General features: G+C 36.9%; 1 protein-coding gene across 1 annotated transcript in view; it reads right to left on the bottom strand.

Moving 5' to 3' along the window:
* Nucleotides 1-18,046, bottom strand: part of TDRD9 (tudor domain containing 9) — an 87,384-nt gene that overhangs the window by 21,347 nt on the left and 47,991 nt on the right. Inside the window, exons 8-20 of the mRNA XM_059848229.1 lie at nt 15,221-15,385; nt 10,867-10,970; nt 10,020-10,075; nt 7,013-7,064; nt 6,771-6,855; nt 5,986-6,043; nt 5,325-5,429; nt 3,545-3,642; nt 3,051-3,182; nt 2,280-2,442; nt 2,133-2,196; nt 1,602-1,665; nt 76-120 (exon numbers count right to left, since the gene is read on the bottom strand). Of these exons, the coding sequence (XP_059704212.1) occupies nt 76-120; nt 1,602-1,665; nt 2,133-2,196; nt 2,280-2,442; nt 3,051-3,182; nt 3,545-3,642; nt 5,325-5,429; nt 5,986-6,043; nt 6,771-6,855; nt 7,013-7,064; nt 10,020-10,075; nt 10,867-10,970; nt 15,221-15,385 (1,191 nt within the window). The remainder of the gene's footprint in view (nt 1-75; nt 121-1,601; nt 1,666-2,132; nt 2,197-2,279; nt 2,443-3,050; nt 3,183-3,544; nt 3,643-5,324; nt 5,430-5,985; nt 6,044-6,770; nt 6,856-7,012; nt 7,065-10,019; nt 10,076-10,866; nt 10,971-15,220; nt 15,386-18,046) is intronic.

The raw sequence follows: 18,046 nt of genomic DNA, 5'->3' as shown, positions 1-18,046 counted from the left end.
ACATTTCTTACTTTTCATACTTACTATGAAAAGAAATACTCCAGCACTGAACAAAGAATAAAAAGTTTAACTAACCTTGGGATTTCTCAGCTTCCCTTTTTCTTTGCAGGCCTGCCATGCCTAAGGAAAAAACAGTGTAGTAGTCAGATAGAAAATGCAGTGCTTTAGCAATAATTATTACAAATATTAACGTGACATTTATCACTATAAACTTTTTTTCCATATCAACACTAAAGGTAATTTTTTAACAACAGCCTGTCCACCTGGCTTTATAAGAGGAAATGGATGGAGTGTTAAAGCACAGGCAAACATCCACAAATTATTAGAACAACTGTATTCTGTAATTTGACACTGTAAAAAGGCAGATTACTTTCAAAACCATTTCTTTTTCTCCTTGCTTTGGGACAAAAGCAGTGAAACGACTGATTCAGGGAAGTTCTGATGCAAATGCCTCCCAGAAAACAGGGCTGGAAGAAAAATTAAAATACCCAGTATATTAATGAAAATTACTTCATTATTAGGCAGCAGGCAGCTTATGACAGATGCCTGCAGAATTCATTTCTAGTTTGACACCAAGTCACCTCACAATAGAATAATCCAGCTTACTGGGGACACTGACTACATGCAAGGTGGAACAGCCAGACTGCACTTCTCTACCTTGATAGAAAAGAAGGAATCCAATCTGAACCAAGGAGTTTGGAAACAAGCTTTCCTGAACTCACCTGTTCTTTTCTCATACTAAGCCATTCAAAACAAAGCTTTCACATCACTCACAGACACACTTCACTGGAAGCTCTGTCTGAATGTTTGTGTTTATTCTCCAGGACAACATGCTGTTTTATAGAAACAGCATCTTCAGATGAGCAGGTGATAATTACCAGGTGACACAAGAGAAATATGTAACAGGACAGAGGGAACTCAGAAAACATTATTTTTGAGCCTCAGGATTAGTGGATACATGTGCCATACATGCCTCTGTGTGCCTCAAAAAATTCTAACAGCAGAGTAGAAAAAAAAAAACAAGTCAGTTTTGACCAAAGAGCAACATGCTTAAAAAAAGGATAATAAATTAAATCAGCAGCTGAAAACTTTGGACTCTCCAGAAGATTACAAAACACACCACAGCATGCATTATAGAAAATGTTGTAATTTGAATAGCAAGTTCCTCTATCAGAAGCCTTTGCTGCGCTTTGCCTCTATCTGGAGGAACTGACCCCTGTCCATGGTACTGAGCCACCAAACAGCCAAGAGTACCAAAAAATGAAATTTTTTCCATAAAACCATCCCAAAGCCAAAGCTAAGAAGTCTGGAGAAAGGTCACCAAACTCATTCAGTACTAGAATTTACCAGTCCAAACTGTCCTTGGTTAAAAACAATGTACAAACATCACCACATCTCTGACATTTCATTTTGACTATTAGAGACAATTGAAACTTTACACAGCTGGACCAAAATTGCAAAAAACATCAACATGTAGCTATCAGTAATGTGAAGTTTTTAACAACTGCTAAGTAAAAATACTTTCTGATCCTAGAGAAGTGAAAATCTTCATGCTGGTCTATCAGATTTCACTGTAATCTAAGCTGGAACTAAAGACTTACCCTAAATGCATTCAGAATTGCAATACAGTCACTCCTACTATTTCCAGCAAAAAACATTTTTTTCCTGTCAATACAAACAAAAACTATTAGCAACAACACGTTTTTCAAACAGTGCATGTATTACACAGCTCAGTAACACCCTCCATGTCTTTAATAAACATGATGAATACACTTTTTGTAATTATTTGTTCTTATTCACGTCTTCTCGCTGAAGGAGATGCTCCGTATGAGCAGGATAATAATAAGTAATTGTCCTTGCTATTTAAAGAACCATTTTTAGAGACACTGCCACATGAGAAAGGCAAAGCTGAAGAACCAGGCCCTGTGCTCAGCAGATGGTAAGTTAGCTCTGAGATTTATGTTCCCAAATAAATAGATTCCAGTATCAGCTACTCAGAAAAGCTTCTTTTTGCACTGCTTGGCATTTTAAAAGAAAATCAGACTCATGAGATGGAAAATTATATCGAGCAATCAACTCTGCCCTCTGCTCTCACATGTAGTTAGAAAGTTATGAAACATCTGGGGCACTACCTGTATGCATCAACATGCTTTTTGAAAGGTACTGCAAAAAAATTCCGCGAAGACAGTGCTGCAGCTACAACAAAAACAAATCAAAATTAAAATCTGCAAATCATCTGGTTCTAGAGAAATGTTCTCACACGTTGTTCTTTCAGTTACCTATAATAAGGCATTCCTCTAAGCAACCAAAGACATGCCCAAGGACTATCAATTTTCCAAGATGCAGGTCCAGTGGCAACTGTGTCAATATCGTTCCTAAGAAAGTCAGCTCACCATCATGCAGATCCTCTTCTGTTTGCACAGAGGTAGTAAGTGCTCCAAGCTGGAGAAATTAAAATGTATTCACTTGCAGAAGCTGACTAAGTACAACTAAGACAATTTTTAAAGCCTGGCACTTTTAAAACCAAAGTTACTACATATACTGAATATAAAAAGCAAGCTACAAATGATGCAAATATTTATTTCTTATTCACTTTGTAAAAGAAAAAAGTTTAATGTGATTAAGATTCTCCCTTATCACTTTCATAACTGAAAATCAAAATCACTATTCTCCTTGAAAAGGTGAGAAGGATATCTTCAGGCTGACCTCTATAAATCATACATTTTAAGAGTCTGATTTTTTACTTATTCATAAACAATGTCGCTTATAAAGGGTTTTTTTGTCCATTTCTCTGTTCTTTCTCACCATAGATGCTTGTCCACAAAGAGTATCATTACTCCCTGACGAAATGACAATCATGCTTTAAAGATGTAACTGCAGAAATTATGCTCAAAAGGATGGAAACCCAACAACAGACCAAGGTGTGAGAGTGTCTAGACACAGTTCATACCTGAGGCTCCAGTTAAGACTACTACTATCTTAAATAAAAAGAAAACCACTGCAGTACATTCCTAGTACCTTGATTTTAACAACATTAAAAGGAAGCCTACCTCTTTCAGCTGAACTATTGTACGTTCAATGTCATCTACGCTGGGTGGAGAAAGAGCTGTTGCCAGCAAGGCTTTTGGTTTCCCCATATCAAGCTTCTTTAATTTTAAGACTGTAGATCCTAATGGACAATGCTGAAGGGAAGATAAGATTATTGTTACTCTCCCCTCATGGGAAGCGTGACAAAATGTTTTAAATGAAAAAGTAAGTTTATAATTTAGCAAAATCTGCAGTTAATTATGCGCAACAAGGGTTTGTTTTCTTTTGAGTAGACTGCTTATTTCTAATTCACATCAATTTTACTGCTTTAATTTATCTCTTTCTATAAGGAAACTACGTGGAATGATCTTTGTCAAGTAGTTATCAAGCTGAATTCTAGTCATTGCTATTAGTTATTAGTAACTATTCCAGTCATCTTCAGAGAAAGTAAAGCAAAGCTTCTCTGCTATGACTACATGCATTAAAGAAAACCTAATCCTCAACCCAAAAGCCTTACCAGCATCTCAGGTTCTGACTTCTCTGGAATACAGTCTGCCCAAAAGTCCTTGCATATGAGCCTGTAACAATAGCCTTTGGAAACACGTCCAGCACGACCTTCACACAAAAGAACAAATCACCAATTTGTAAACTGCACAAGTTTTTTCCAAGCCCATCCATCTACAAACCCTCTGGGCAGCTGAGCAGCACACGACAGCTGATGCTGCAGGCTGAGCAGTGTTCTGCTCTCTTGCAGCAGACAGGCCCAGAGGACACAGAAGGGTAGGACAAAAAAATATTGCTTTCATAGGAGCAGTAACTAACAAAAGAATTACATAACTATTTCACTCAAATACCTCTTTCACATAACTGCCCTCAAATCAACAGCCATTTTTCTCAGTTGAACAGGCATTTCCTATTTGACTCTACAGCTAGAAAATAATCTTCAATATAAACAACTTTTAAGCTACAATGATAAACAGCAAGAGGTCTTTATGATCTAGTATTTACAGAAAACACAGTGACTCAAGTCTATCTTCACAAATCCCAACACCATTCACTTCAACCAACTAAAAGGTACTCCTCTCTGTGGGACACATTTTTCAGGCCACATTTTTAAGTCACATGAAGAAGCCCAAATGTTCTACACAGAATGCTCCTTCTCCTGGCTGTACACTGGCTGGTTGTTGTGACCTTTGCTGACCTGGAACCAAATGGAAATAAATCTGTATATTGGGGTTCACAGGTTCACAGGGAGGTCTTGAAAGGGGGTGGCTACTGTGGTGGCTTCTGTAAGAAGCTGCTGGAAAATTCCCCCATATCTGACAGTGCAAGGGTGTGAGGAACGAGCAGCAGCAGAGAGAATGCATGATGAACTAACCACAATCCTCAATTTCCATCCCTGGGTACCACCAGGACAGAGAAGGGAGAAAAATTGGCAGTGAGTCCAAGCCTGGGAAGGAGTGGAGGGAAGCTGTTTAAGATTTGGTTTTATTTCTCATTACCCAAGCCTGATTTGTTTGGTGATAAAATGAAACTAATTTCCCCAAGGTGAGTCTGTTTTGCCTGTGATGGCAATTGCTAAGTGATCTCCCTGTCTTCATCTAAAACCCTGAGCCTTCTGTCATCAGTTTTCTTCCTGTCCAGTTGAGGAGATGGCAGCTTTGGTGGGCATCTGGCACCCAGCTGTAATTGTAAAGAACTCATAACATTTAAAAATTACAGTATTTTTAGATCTGAAGATATCACTGCTATTAATTTATTTAGTATTATTTTTGACTGAAATGGAAAAGATTTTGATATTTAAGAGGACTGTCTTACTAGAAGAGACAGTATGGAATCTTATTTATCCTTGTGCTGTGAACATTGGGGTAAACTAGAAACACTGCTGTGGATATTTCAACTCATTAAGAGTGACATATACACATGAAAGTTCCTTTTACTGCTGCAGCTCACAAGCAGTTCATAAATACCCAGCAGTACCTAGCTCCCCTTTTCAAAAATAGTCTCTGATAAAAAAAAAAGCTATTAAATACCAAAGAATCCATGGTCTGTGAATTTTAATATTTTTCAGTAAGATACAAAACACTCCTCTGCAGGAGTGTTTGAGGGGAAAAAAAAAAAAATCATTCACAGAGTTGTTTAATCTCATTTTTATACCTTGACATGCCAAAGACTTATCAAGTACTACTGGCCAAAATAATCTGTTCTTTTTACTATTAATACAAGAAAAAGCAACAAAGAATTGTTCATGAAGGTCGGCTTCTAAAATTCCTTTACATTACCTATTGTCATCTTACCTTTTCTTTGATTACAGTTTGTCTTAGATGCCCAGCAAAGCCTCAAACTTTGGTAATTAGTTTCTTTATCACAAAATAAAATTTTAGTCAAGCAGAAATCTATCACTGCAAGTAAGAAAAAAAAAATCCTCATGGCAGTGGAAAGAAATACGCAAGAATGATCTGTATTGTCAGTAAAGTCTGAATAACTTGAACAGCAATAAAAAGATTATAAATCAGATTTATAAACAATCAGACCCAAGATATTCTGAATACTAATCATATTGCTAACAGATCTTACTATAAAAATAATAAACCACTGTAGATGACAATCATTAAAAGGCAATCATTTCTGCTTTTAGAAACTCCATAAGAAAATTTGCTTAAACCGATGCAAATTATTTCAAAACACAGTCAGAATGTGATTAAAAATCTTAACTTGTGACATGAGGTTTGGCTCTGCTTGTTGCTGCATTTAAAATTAGCCCTTAGTCAAGACTTAAACCAACCTCCCACCCACTAGCTCTATTTGTTCATATATTCAGATTTCTCTGTTGTGAAAGAAATAATTCAACACTCACACAGCAGTGCTTTGAACAGTGACACATCCTGGAGACCAAACCTAGCGTAAGTATGGAAACAAACACTGTGTATAGAAAACTACAAGATTTAGGCAACTTACCATACTTAACATCAGGAACTGTTACAGAGCTCTCAGCTACATTGGTAGCTAGAATAACCTGAGTTGTGAAGCAAAAAGTAAGCAAGGAATGCATAAACAAAAAATTACTTGCATTAATGTTTCTACATGAAAAATCCAACTTGCTATGAAGAAATACAAATGCAATGCAACACAGCATTTCTGCTCTGCACAGTAAAAAAAGCAATATCATGCAAAGACAACATAAAACCACTTGTATTTTCTTGTTCTGAGCTCAAAAAAGCATAATAATGTAGTGTAGCATTAGGACAGTGTAGAGGAAGAATGGAAATATTTCCTTGTGCCTTTGCCACAAGGAAAGATCACTATTGGCAGCAATACTCTCTTAGTAACAGCAGATGGAGAAAACCAAGGCAGCAGTGACAATGTGGGGCACAAGGGGGGACAGTCTCCCATACTGGGGCACTGCTTTGCTATTCAGTGCCACCAGCAGCCCACCCCTGTCGTGCAGGTGCAGGAATCAACATGCACAAACCATTCTGAAGGATAAAAACAGCATGAGGCAATAGTTTAAGGGTAACTTCCTCAAGGTTAATGCACCTCTCTTGAGGTCTGCACACCAGTTAAAACAACAGCTTGGTAAGAAAGGCCACCAGTTTCCACACTGAAAAACTGAAGTGCTTTGTCCTCACAAAATGGTTTGAGTTAGAACAGCTAATATTACTTAAATACATTATTATTTGCTATTACTACTCTAGCAAAAGGTTTCACATACTTTAAAAAAGTCATGATTTAAAAATATTTACTTTTCTGTAGCCAGGAACCGTAGGTGAAAATACTTTACTTTGTTCCTCCAACGTTGCACATGCATGAAGTGGGTACACTTGCCACCTAAAAAAATATATATATTCGTGAAATATTTACTGATGGAAGAATATTAAAACTGATTACACTTCTGTGCTAAACCCTATTATGCACTTGAAACTCACACAGCTGAAAGACTCATATTCAGGTTTAACTGAATTGAAACAAATGGGGTCTAACTCACCTTTTATATTTATCTGAGAGGCATGAGTGCATGTATCTTATTTCACCTAAACCTAGGGAAAAAGTAATCATGAGTTTAATTTTTCATGTTAGTCATCAGGAACATTTCAAAAACATCTACCTCAATTATTAACTGCCTGTCATTATTGCCTCTTTTTTACCATACAATAAAATGGTAGAAGAATTAAACAGCAAATACAACAATAAATCTCTGAAAACTACTGAGTCAATTTTTGAAGCACCATTTGGCATTAATTTTACACTTAATAAAGATATAAAGGCCATTTGACAACATTCCATTACTAGTCCTTGTTTTCAGTTTCTTACAACTGACAACACATGCTGAATATTTGTCTGGTTCAGGCTAAAAATGGCTTATTTCAGCCAAAACAAGTTCTTTCAAAGAGCAGGGCCAAGGGAAAAAGAGTATCTATTTCTGTCTTAGCCATCTCACCTTTGGCCATTCCAGTGCCCATTTTCTGGGGCATGCATTTCACATCTGCCAGGAGAAATCTTATGACTGAGGGATTTTTTCTATTTTCCTGAATACCTCCACAGACAAATCTTTCTGAGAAGCTTAGTTTACTTCTTATTGAGACTTCAATTCTAAATGTCCCATTTTCAAAAACCTGTCCCACAGTGGACTTCCATGGAGGTTGTTTTTACAATTAAAAACAACTAAAAGAAGTTTGATTCATGTTTGGCAGAGCAGACTCTGCATCATCACGGTTAACAGTAATTATTAATCAGTCTAGTAATTACTGACTAGACACTGACCAGTTTCAGAAGTGACAAGAGGTGATTGACCATGACACCTACAGAACACAAAGACTGCTCCAGGAGACACAGGTCTCAGAATGAAATGGGAACTAGTAACACAAACCTGTTTGGCAAACACACAAGGACAGTAAGGAGAGCTGGGCATGGAGAAGTGCAGAAGAAAATATGGAACAGACCAAAAATGAGATCAACACCAGTAGAACACAAAATTAGATCATATGGAACATATTCATGCATGTATGTTAAGAAAATTATTCTACAGTTTAACATGGTACTTTGTATCACTTGTTACCTACAGAGAGGCAAGTTCTGGAATCAAAGGAGAGGTGAGTACTGAAGAATACTTACCTAAAAAGAGTCAGACTTAGCATCACCCAAAAAAAAAAAAAATAAAGCATTGATCAAGACAGGCAATTACAAGGGAAAACATGGCATCCTACTTGAGACAGCTGCAACTCCTTTTGGAATTAGATTCTGCCCCATCACTGAGTTCCACAAGACAGTGGGCAAAAATCACTTAGCATCCTCAGCACAGCACTGCTCATTCTGGCTTTTGCTGCTGCACACTCAACTTGACAAGTCAGTGGGAGTGTTATTTTTAAGGTTCAAAATGCTATGTAATCGTTAGCACTCAAAAAAAAAAAAAGCATCTCAAATTGACATCCTAAATGTGGATGTTAACTGTGTAAAAACAACTCAGAGCTCTGCCTCAGCTGCCAGGTTGTAAACTGAGGGTCCACCTCCCCTTTTCTCCAGTTCTGTATGGAACATTTGTGAGGAAAATTTCAAGGGGTGTTTGCTAATCAAGGGGTGTTCAGGATCAGTCTTGAGTACCCAGTTTAAAACCAGACAAGGTCAAACACTGAACAAATAAAACACAAACCTGAGTGTACCAGCTTATCGCCATATGGGTTTTCACAAATTTACCAAATTTATTTAAACAAACAAACAAACAAAAAACCAAAAAACCAACCAAACAAACAAAAAAACCCCAAAAAAAAACCCAAAAATGAAAAAAACCACCCCAAACCAAAACCCAACCAAACAAAACAAAACCAACTTAAGGTAAAAGATAAAGAGTTAGGATTTGAAAATGCTAAGGAGTAATTCCAGACTGAAATGAAGCCTCAGAGGGGCTGAGAAAGCCTGAAAACACACCAGACAAACACCAATATCAAGAGGCCAGAGGCAACAGATATGGTCTCCCTAATTCAATAATCACAAACTGGGCATTACATTGACACAATGAAGTAATTCCTTCTACACATTAATTTTACAGTGAAGGTCATTCCAAGAAAGACAGCTCTAATGCCTTTTAGCTAGTGGGGAACACTCTCGAAGGAAAGACTGCACTTGCAGAGCAGCTATCTTGCAGCTGGTGTGCTGGGCCTCCAGCCCCAGCCCTGGCATGCCTATTCCTTAGCTCAGCACAGTAGGGAGATGACATTCTTAAACATCTTACAGAATTAGAAAGTCCTGGTAGGGACAGACTTCACTGTGTCCAAGGAACAGTTAGCCTGGACTTCAATGTGACTCTCCACTTGAATACAACCACATCTCTTCCAAGCTTTCAACTAGCAAATGTTCAGCTTGTGAAGTGAAAGATACTTGAAACAACCAGGTAACAGATTTATGATGTTCAGGAAAACTACTCTGCAGGCCAGTTACACTGCCTCTAAAATCCAGCCAGCAAGTTTAAATAAGAATGGCAGCCAAAACAAAAAGTCTACAATAATTTCTGTGCAGAACAACTTAGGTTTTGCTCTCTACAGAAGACAACATGTATTGTCAGTTTTCTGATCACCTCTACATCATCATGTGTACTTTTGAGCATGCCAACCACACCAACCAATGTATATGAAAAGAAAAATGGGAATTTGACCTTTTACAATAATTTAAATGAAGACCACACTATAGGCAGATAAGGAAACACCTCTAAAAGAATCCTAGGAGCTTCATACAATAATTAACAATTGCATTAAAAAATTTAGCAACTGTATTTCTGTAGTTTAACTATAGAATTAATTTTATTATTTTAAAAAACATAACATCTTACTTTTTGACTCACAGCTTTTCCAATTATTGCCACAATTAAACCAGCTTCCAAGAAAAAATGGCCAAAGAGACCTCATTTAAGTATGTGTTTAATAAATCCCTGGAAGAAGTGCCAGCAGGAAGCTCAGTAGATGACAAATAACAAAAAAGAAAGTTACTAAGACTATACTTGCCTGGTAAAAACACGAGCACACTGCCACGTTCCAATGTACTGGAATTCTTTTTCTCCCTAACAAGAAAACACAGCTTCATTAGTCTTACAGTCTCAATCTACCTCATTACTCCTAGTTATTTTACTCTGGAAGAACGAGCAGAAGAGCACACTTTTTGTAGCATGCATTATTTAAACTTCCTGAAGAAATGAAATTTCAACCATTATTTGAAACTATGGTTTCCGAAAAATGAAAAATATAAAGAGTAGAACCAAAGCAATAAACTTAGTGTTTCTCTTCAAAATGAAAGAGAATGAATTCTGCAATGAAAATAATCAGAATTAGGTTACTTAACACACAGTGTTAGACAAAAGTGGTATAAGTAACAACTTTATTACATTTTCAAATGTAATATTACATCTTTAGATACTAAACATCAATTTACAAAACACAGAGCAGCAAAATCCATTATTTACTTATTTCACATGACATCAAGGCATTAAACAGCCAGTGAAAATTAATGTCTAGCTTTTATCCTTTTTATTCCCATGAAATAATCTATGTTTTAGGCTACAATATAAAATAGTATCACTTATATTTATATAATTGATATAAATACTCCTCAGCTCTGGTCTACAGTAAAGAATATATTTTCTATATGACATGGCTGCCCTGAATAGTCACTCATGCTTCAGGGCATGAAGTGCACTTTAGGAACACTGGGTACAAATCAAACAAATATGTAAAATAAAGGCAGAGAGGCAAGTAAAAATTAAGTTTCCACTAATAACTATGGACTCTGCTGTTGCTTAATTAGGTTCTCATTTCCCCAAGAGCCACTGATTCCAGATCTTGAAGTGCATCTTACCCATTGCTCCTCTTTTCCAGCTCATCAAATGACTGAATCAGAGACACTGCCACTTGATACATTTTCTGTTCTATCACTGGTTGCCCAAGGCTCTGACGAGGAAACTGTTTGGAGAAGGAGGTAATGAGGTTAACACAGTACAACTGGTTGTAAGACTGTAGTTCACACATATATTTCAATGTCTCAAGTGCTTGCAATTCAAACTGATCCAGTACAGAAGTAGTAACTTCATCTGATGCACTCATTACCTTCTAAACAGACATTTTTCTTCAAGCATCCTACAATTTTATAATGCTGAAGAAATACTTCTGATATTTACCTACTTAAGCACCAGCCCACCCTCCATTCATGTGCAGGACATGCTCCTTATCCTGAAGTGTCAAGCACATGGGAACTGATCAGAACTCATGGGAACAGGATGACAGGGAGGAATTTGTGTAGGGAAGGTCAAGTGCTTCTCACAGCTGCTCTCTACCTGCCTGCACATATACCATGTACCTCTTTCTCCTTTAAATTGGTTTTGCATTTAAACCACAAATGGGTTTTGTGGTTTTGGTCACACCCTGTCAAAGAATTACTGCTCTGCTGTACTCAACAGAACCATGGTGATTCTGTCTACACTGTTTTCCAGCATTCTGTACAAACTCAAGGCTTTAGTATTTAAGAAAACAAACCATCCAGTCTTCAGAGCAAAGACAGTAACTTAATCACTTTTCAGTTTTATGCTTAATGAACTGAAAAAGGTCTACAGCATTACATGTTTTTCTCTTGTAGAGAAAATGGCTTTTGATCATTGCTGATCTTTCATTCTCAGTTTCTCCTCACTCTAGTGCAAACTCTTTACTGAACCAAGGGTTTCAGAGCTAAAATCACAGATCACTTAACTATCTAAACTATTAAAATGAAATTAGTAATTTTTCTAACAGTTTCCCATTGTAAAGGAGCTCATAACAACCACAAAAGCACAGCTCCTAGCACCAATCTGGAAACACTGATTTACATCAGCATTTGCTACTCCAACCTCAGTCCTCAACCCAGGAGAAACCCTAAAAATACTTGACTGTTTTCTTCAAAGTGATTTTTGCCCTAATATATGTAAAAAATCCAAGCAAGTTATCTCTTCTGGGCTGCTCCAACATAAGATTTTTTGGTTTATATTATCCCTGCTTAAATAACTGTCAAATTTGTCTTCTTAATTTTGCTACTGACTGTACCTTTAGTATTCTCTAACAGGACAAGGCTTCCACATCACTCCTAATAAAAGGTAACAATGTGACAAACAGCAAATCCAAACCCCAGCCAGACCTGACTGAAATAATACAACATAATCAGAACAGCTTTTGACAGCAGCTCACTACCTGCCACCAGGACTCTGACTCTTCTTCCATGGACATAAAGGAGTTTTTACCTATGCAAGCCAAAAATGGGCTGCATTTTTGCATTCTGCTTCATTTCTTAAATTTGCATTTCATATCTCTACCACTATCCAGAACAAAAGGCAAATATTGGCACAGCTAGCTTTAAATTTGCCTATAGAAAGAGGTTTCATGCATTTTTCATGCAACCTGTGTTTCAATGATTCCTCGGGGCTTAGAGGTGGCTGGTATGACAAAATCATTATTCTGTTAAACATCCAGAACAAGATGTTTACCAAGCCCATTATGCCACAAGAAAAATAAACTAGTTTTTTGTAAGCCTATGCTCAAAACTTAAGCAGCACACCTATAAATGACCCAGTATCTGGGCAAGGGTAAGCCAGTGCTGCACTGAAAAATGTTTCTCCCTTCTTTCTCCCTTATTTTTATTCTTTCCTACAAATGAAGTAATTCAAGTAGAAAGCTTTATCTTTGATTCAGCTAGAAGTCTGTCTAGCCACAGCAGAGGGTTTACTGCAAACATGCATACAGAAGAAAAAATGACTGGCATTTTTGTTCATCTTGCAAATCACAACAGCAAATTATTCAAGTCAAAACTACCCCTAAAAATTTTATTTTCAAGCACAGTTTTAAAACATTATCATATGCAGAATTGAGTGATGTGTTAAAGCCAAGAGCTCTGCAGGATTCAAGAAAGAATTATACATCTCTACAGTAATAGCCAATTATTTTAAGATTTTTTGAGAAGGGACAAAGATTCACACCTCACAGCCAAGAGACAATTACAAACAGCTAAACTGATTTTGACTGAGATGCTTTAGGAAATGACTGAAGATCTATGTAATGTAGTTTTACAGTTATTAATTTTAAAATCAAAAGTAAACTTAGAAAAATTCTGTTTATCTAAAGAGGAATGACTGCATTTACTTTTAACTGTGCTCCTTTATGTAAATTTTACAGGTTTTTATAGGTGAAAATAAACCACCAAGAATTAAAGCCCAAAGCCTGTACCTCAGGCAGTTATCTAAATGATTTAGATTTTAGCATGATGAAAGATGTGCCTCAGCCTCCATATGGCAGCATTAACTCATTAACTGTCTTAATACTCACATTCTACTTTCATTTTATTACAATGGTACGCAATTTTAATTTTTTTAATTGTAACTAGTATTAGGAAAAAATCCTCACACACAGCACCATAAGGAACAAGATCCAGAGCAAGAATCAGTGCTTTAGAATTCAACTTCATCCTTTTAAAAAGAGATATTATAAAAAAAAAAAGAAAAGAGCACTTCTGTGCTTCTACTGTTGCCCTAAGTCACAAGAAACATCTTGGACAAACATACTCTCCTCATCTTGCTGAAAAACGGAATGGCTATAGATAGGACAACAAAAGATAAAGAATCAGATGAAAACATTAAATAAAAAACACAGAAAAAAAGTATAAAAAGGGCTAAGCACTGAAAGCAGTTCCTTTGTTCGTGATCTCTAAGGTGAAAGGTGTGCAAGCTGACATTCAGCTCCAAGTGCAGCCATGACAAATCAAATTTGACTGAAGGAAACTTCTTACTCAATTTCCTGGTTATCTTTTTGTTGTCATCATCAAAAATCTTTTACAAAGCCCCATGTATTACATAATCTCCTCCCTATTATGTGTCTGTGATCCTAATGTATAAATGCTGATGGGCCAACTCCTACAAGCAATTGAGTTTGTTTCTTTGTTTGCATCACAACTTCAATGGTTGACAGCCTTTATTTTACCTTGCCTGTGTTAAAGCACAACCAATGCCAACGTGTACACATATTGCTTATGTGTACAGCATAAGAAATTATTTTCTTCTGGGTTTCTTCTTTTATTTTGCTATTTTATTTTCTGCAGAACTGATGGATGAAAGCTAAATAATAACAGTGAGTTCCCCCCACTGGTACTTTTAAAGTGCATGCCCCATCTCCTTCATTGTAATAACATTCTAACAGTGTTTAGCATTATCAAAACTGACCAATAATTACACCCACGTCCCAGTTATTTTTAGACTGGATATCATATTACAGCCTGAATGCATTTGTTGTACTCTGCTTTAACCTGTTTATTTTGCCTTGAACCACAATATTGAAAGAGCTCACTCAAGTGAACTCCTACACAGCTGTTTTTCAAATGCAAAATAAACTCCTATTATAAAACCACAGAAAACAGATCACATATTTACATTCATTCCTTCAGTATCTGATGTCAACAGAGATACCTGCTATAATGTCAGAAACTCTAAAAACAAAATATACAAAACAGATTCTGTGCAGCTTATAAGCTAGACTGATAAGCAAACATATCTTCAACCAGCACCTACTCTCCTTAAGCATCAGAGAAGCAGCTCTCCAGCACAGCCCTCCAGGGATCTGAGAGTTATCAGTTATTTAAACATGTTTTCATTACTCAAAATTACACATTTGCCATGGTGGCTTACATGGTTACAACAGAAAAAGGTTCAAAACTACTGCATAACATCTCTGGCACTATTAACAAAAAAGAGAAGAACCAGGACAGAAAAACAGGAAAGCCTCAGCTGATAGAGAAGCTAACTTGATAACAACAAAGTTCTAATCAAAAATGATTGTTTTCTCTTCATTTCATAGCACTTTCTGCCTTTGACACCAAACAACATGAACCAACCCAGGAAATATTCCCTGATTTTGTCACCTACATTCAAACAGATCTGTAAATCTATTTATGTTACTTGAGTTACACACACTCTTTTACACTGTTCATTTTGAATGCAACTATCAAACAAAATGCCTCCTCCTACTGAAAGGTTTGTTTCATGAAAGAAACTAGTCTGCTCATAGAAGATGATTTATCATCTACTCGTTCTTACCTAGAACTGCAATATAAAAGTGGCTATATGTCATTCTATTACACAGTTTTCAATTGACTATTCCAATTTCTTATTATGTCAAAAGAAATGAAATTATCTTTACAATACCTGTAAATCAAAAATGTCCTTCAAATCATCAAGATAATATTCTTCAACTGCAAAAGGTCTCCCTTCCACCTTAAATATGCAGACTGGATTCAAACCATTATGAACTGGAAGTGCAAAGTAATCAGCTAATTCTTTAGAGTTGATGGAAGCAGACATCAGTATTATCTGTTAAAAAAAATGTACAGCAGATGTAAAGCACTAATTTTAACACAAATATTTACATGGGACTCTCCATTTCCTGCTCATGTTAGATGATCTGATTACTACAAGTAAGTAACCTAAGTATATTTAAGACAACCAAACTAAATGCTTAAGACACCCTAATCAGCACGTGGAGAGAGGCAAGCACCTGTAAGAGAATGGCTCAGGCTGGAATGCCTAGGGCAGACAACATGGTGAAAATTCAACCAAAACCATACAGCATTCTTGATAAAGGTGTCACCACCACCCAAACCAGAAATGCTGTAAAACACAAAAGCATCCCACTTCCAAAATGACAGAAAGGCAAACTAATGAAGAGGGCATTGTACCAGTGTGCTCAGGCACAAGGAACACATGCAAAGGGCAGGCTAACCATGAAGTTTTTCAACACGATCCTGAAAGGAGAAATTTGAAAAGACATAATTCTGCAAATATATGACATCTGTCCCACTCCAGCATGGACTGCCTCATGGCTCAACAGACAGTAACTCACCTATGCCAGAGCAATAGTCTAAATGTAACCTTCTCTGAAGGCTATTCAAACAAAATCCAATCTAAATCTAATCTAAATCTGCACTTACAGGCAAGGAATATTAAACTACCTCTTCTTCTAGACAATCTTTGCAGTCTGGACTCTAAATCTGTGTGGAATCCTTCCAAAGTGGAAAAAAGTGAGATTCTTAAGAGTGTCTGAAGCGTCACATAAGTGAACCAAGAGTTTGTTGAATTTTTGCTTCAGGAGTACATCAAGCACGAATCACCAACGTGGCAGATGAACACATCAGAACAGATGGTAATCAAAGAAGACAGCTCAAGATCAAGCAGTCCAAAACCACTTGTACAACACAGATATGTCCAAAGACCCACTAGATGATAGCAAGAACTGTTACTAGTCACTATGGAAACTGCACTGCTTGGTTTGACCCAATAGAGCCACTCTTAGTCTCAGGTTTTCTTTCAACAACCCTATCCCAGCAAGATCAACCTCAGAACAATCCAGCTTCTGCTCTGTGATCTAAAAATAATAATCTGCAGCAGCCACCTGCCAGAAAACCCAGGATAATTTAAACTGGTTAGTTCAGCAGGGAGATCTTGTCCTCAGTACATCAGAATCACCCAACTAACTCCTGTTAGTTGATGCAATGTTGAATTACTTGCTGCTTCTGAGGTCTGCAACTTCCAAACCAGTAAACTAACAGCTCACATGCATTTCACACCACCCTGAGTTAAAAATGTTTTATTTCCTCTTTTAAATAGGGCTCCTTGTACCCTTTTGTTTCATGAATCCAGGAAGGATTCACAAAAGAGAAGAGAACCTTACATTTTCTAAATGAATTTGCGACATCAAAGTTCCCTTCTTTTACAGTTTTTTCAGAAGGGGATGAATAGGAATGAAGTAGGAGATATATAAATTCAAACTGAATAGCCCATTCCACTCTGCTCAAGGCCAGCAAGTGAGATCAAGAGTTCCCCCTTCTTCAACATAAAAAAATTCAAAGGGACAGTCCTCCACTCTCTCAAATATAGGTCTCTCTCAAATATAGGTCTCTCTCAGATCTGTACAATATTAAAAAACTGTCACCTGCAGAAACAACTGCAGAGATTGATATAAAGGGGATAAAATTTTTCAGTGACAATTTCAAGAGACTGAAATGGAACTATAGAGAAAAAGGAAAAATTTGTCAGGAACCTCTTAAAGAAAAATGTTTTCTAACAGAAAAGATGACAGGGCCTGTAGGGATTCCTACCATTGAAACCAACCCAATAATCAGAATAAAGGGCAAACTTCCACAAACTCAGTTTGATCAAATTATTGCTCTTCTCTGTAGGCAGAGCCAAGTGCTAAAAAAGGCTGAATAGTTTCACATAACTGTCTCTAAATCTAAAGACAAGAATTTTCTCTAAAATAGAAATCAGCATGAAAAGGGACAAAAAGTGAAAGGTGTGAAGTGCACAGCCACGTCCTATGCCAAAGGAAAGGGCACTTTCAGTGACAGCATGTTTGGAAGACCTAAAGACCAAGTTTGAATCAATGTGATGGACTGCCCATAAGAACACATCATTCCTTCCAATGGCAACAAAACCAGACAACCTACACTTCCTTTTGAAGAAGAAAAAATCACATTAAATCATTACCTTGAAGCACTTAAGAGACATGCAGTCTCACAAAGTATCTGCAGTCCCAAACAGCTGCACAGAAAGATACTGAGTTAGCCTAACTCCATCACTTTTACTTAATTTCCAACATTTCAAGAGTTCATTACTATGAGACCCCAAAGACTAAATGTGTCATGCTAAATGTCCGTGAACTCTGCTTTAGTACAAAGGAGAATTGCCCAACATGCAGAGAAAAACCTCAGCCAAATCTTACTACCAGCTCTGCCCAGAAATTACAGTACAGCATTTCTGGTCTTTTGCTATTTCTTCAAATATGTTGTCCCACTTAAACAAAAAGGCTCAGTATTTCCAGGAGTTAATGCCACCATTTTAACCAAGAATAAGCACTGCCCTCAATACCCAATATGTAATTCTAGTCAAATATCCCTCGTGCATTTTTAGCCTTAAGCAGGCTTTAGAAACTAATGCATTTTAACATGAGGGGGAAAAATAAAGAAGTCTCTCAGA

Source organism: Haemorhous mexicanus, chromosome 6 (genome assembly GCF_027477595.1).
Source record: "Haemorhous mexicanus isolate bHaeMex1 chromosome 6, bHaeMex1.pri, whole genome shotgun sequence".
Taxonomy (NCBI): Eukaryota; Metazoa; Chordata; class Aves; order Passeriformes; family Fringillidae; genus Haemorhous; species Haemorhous mexicanus.
This window is presented reverse-complemented; position numbering and strand designations above follow the sequence as displayed.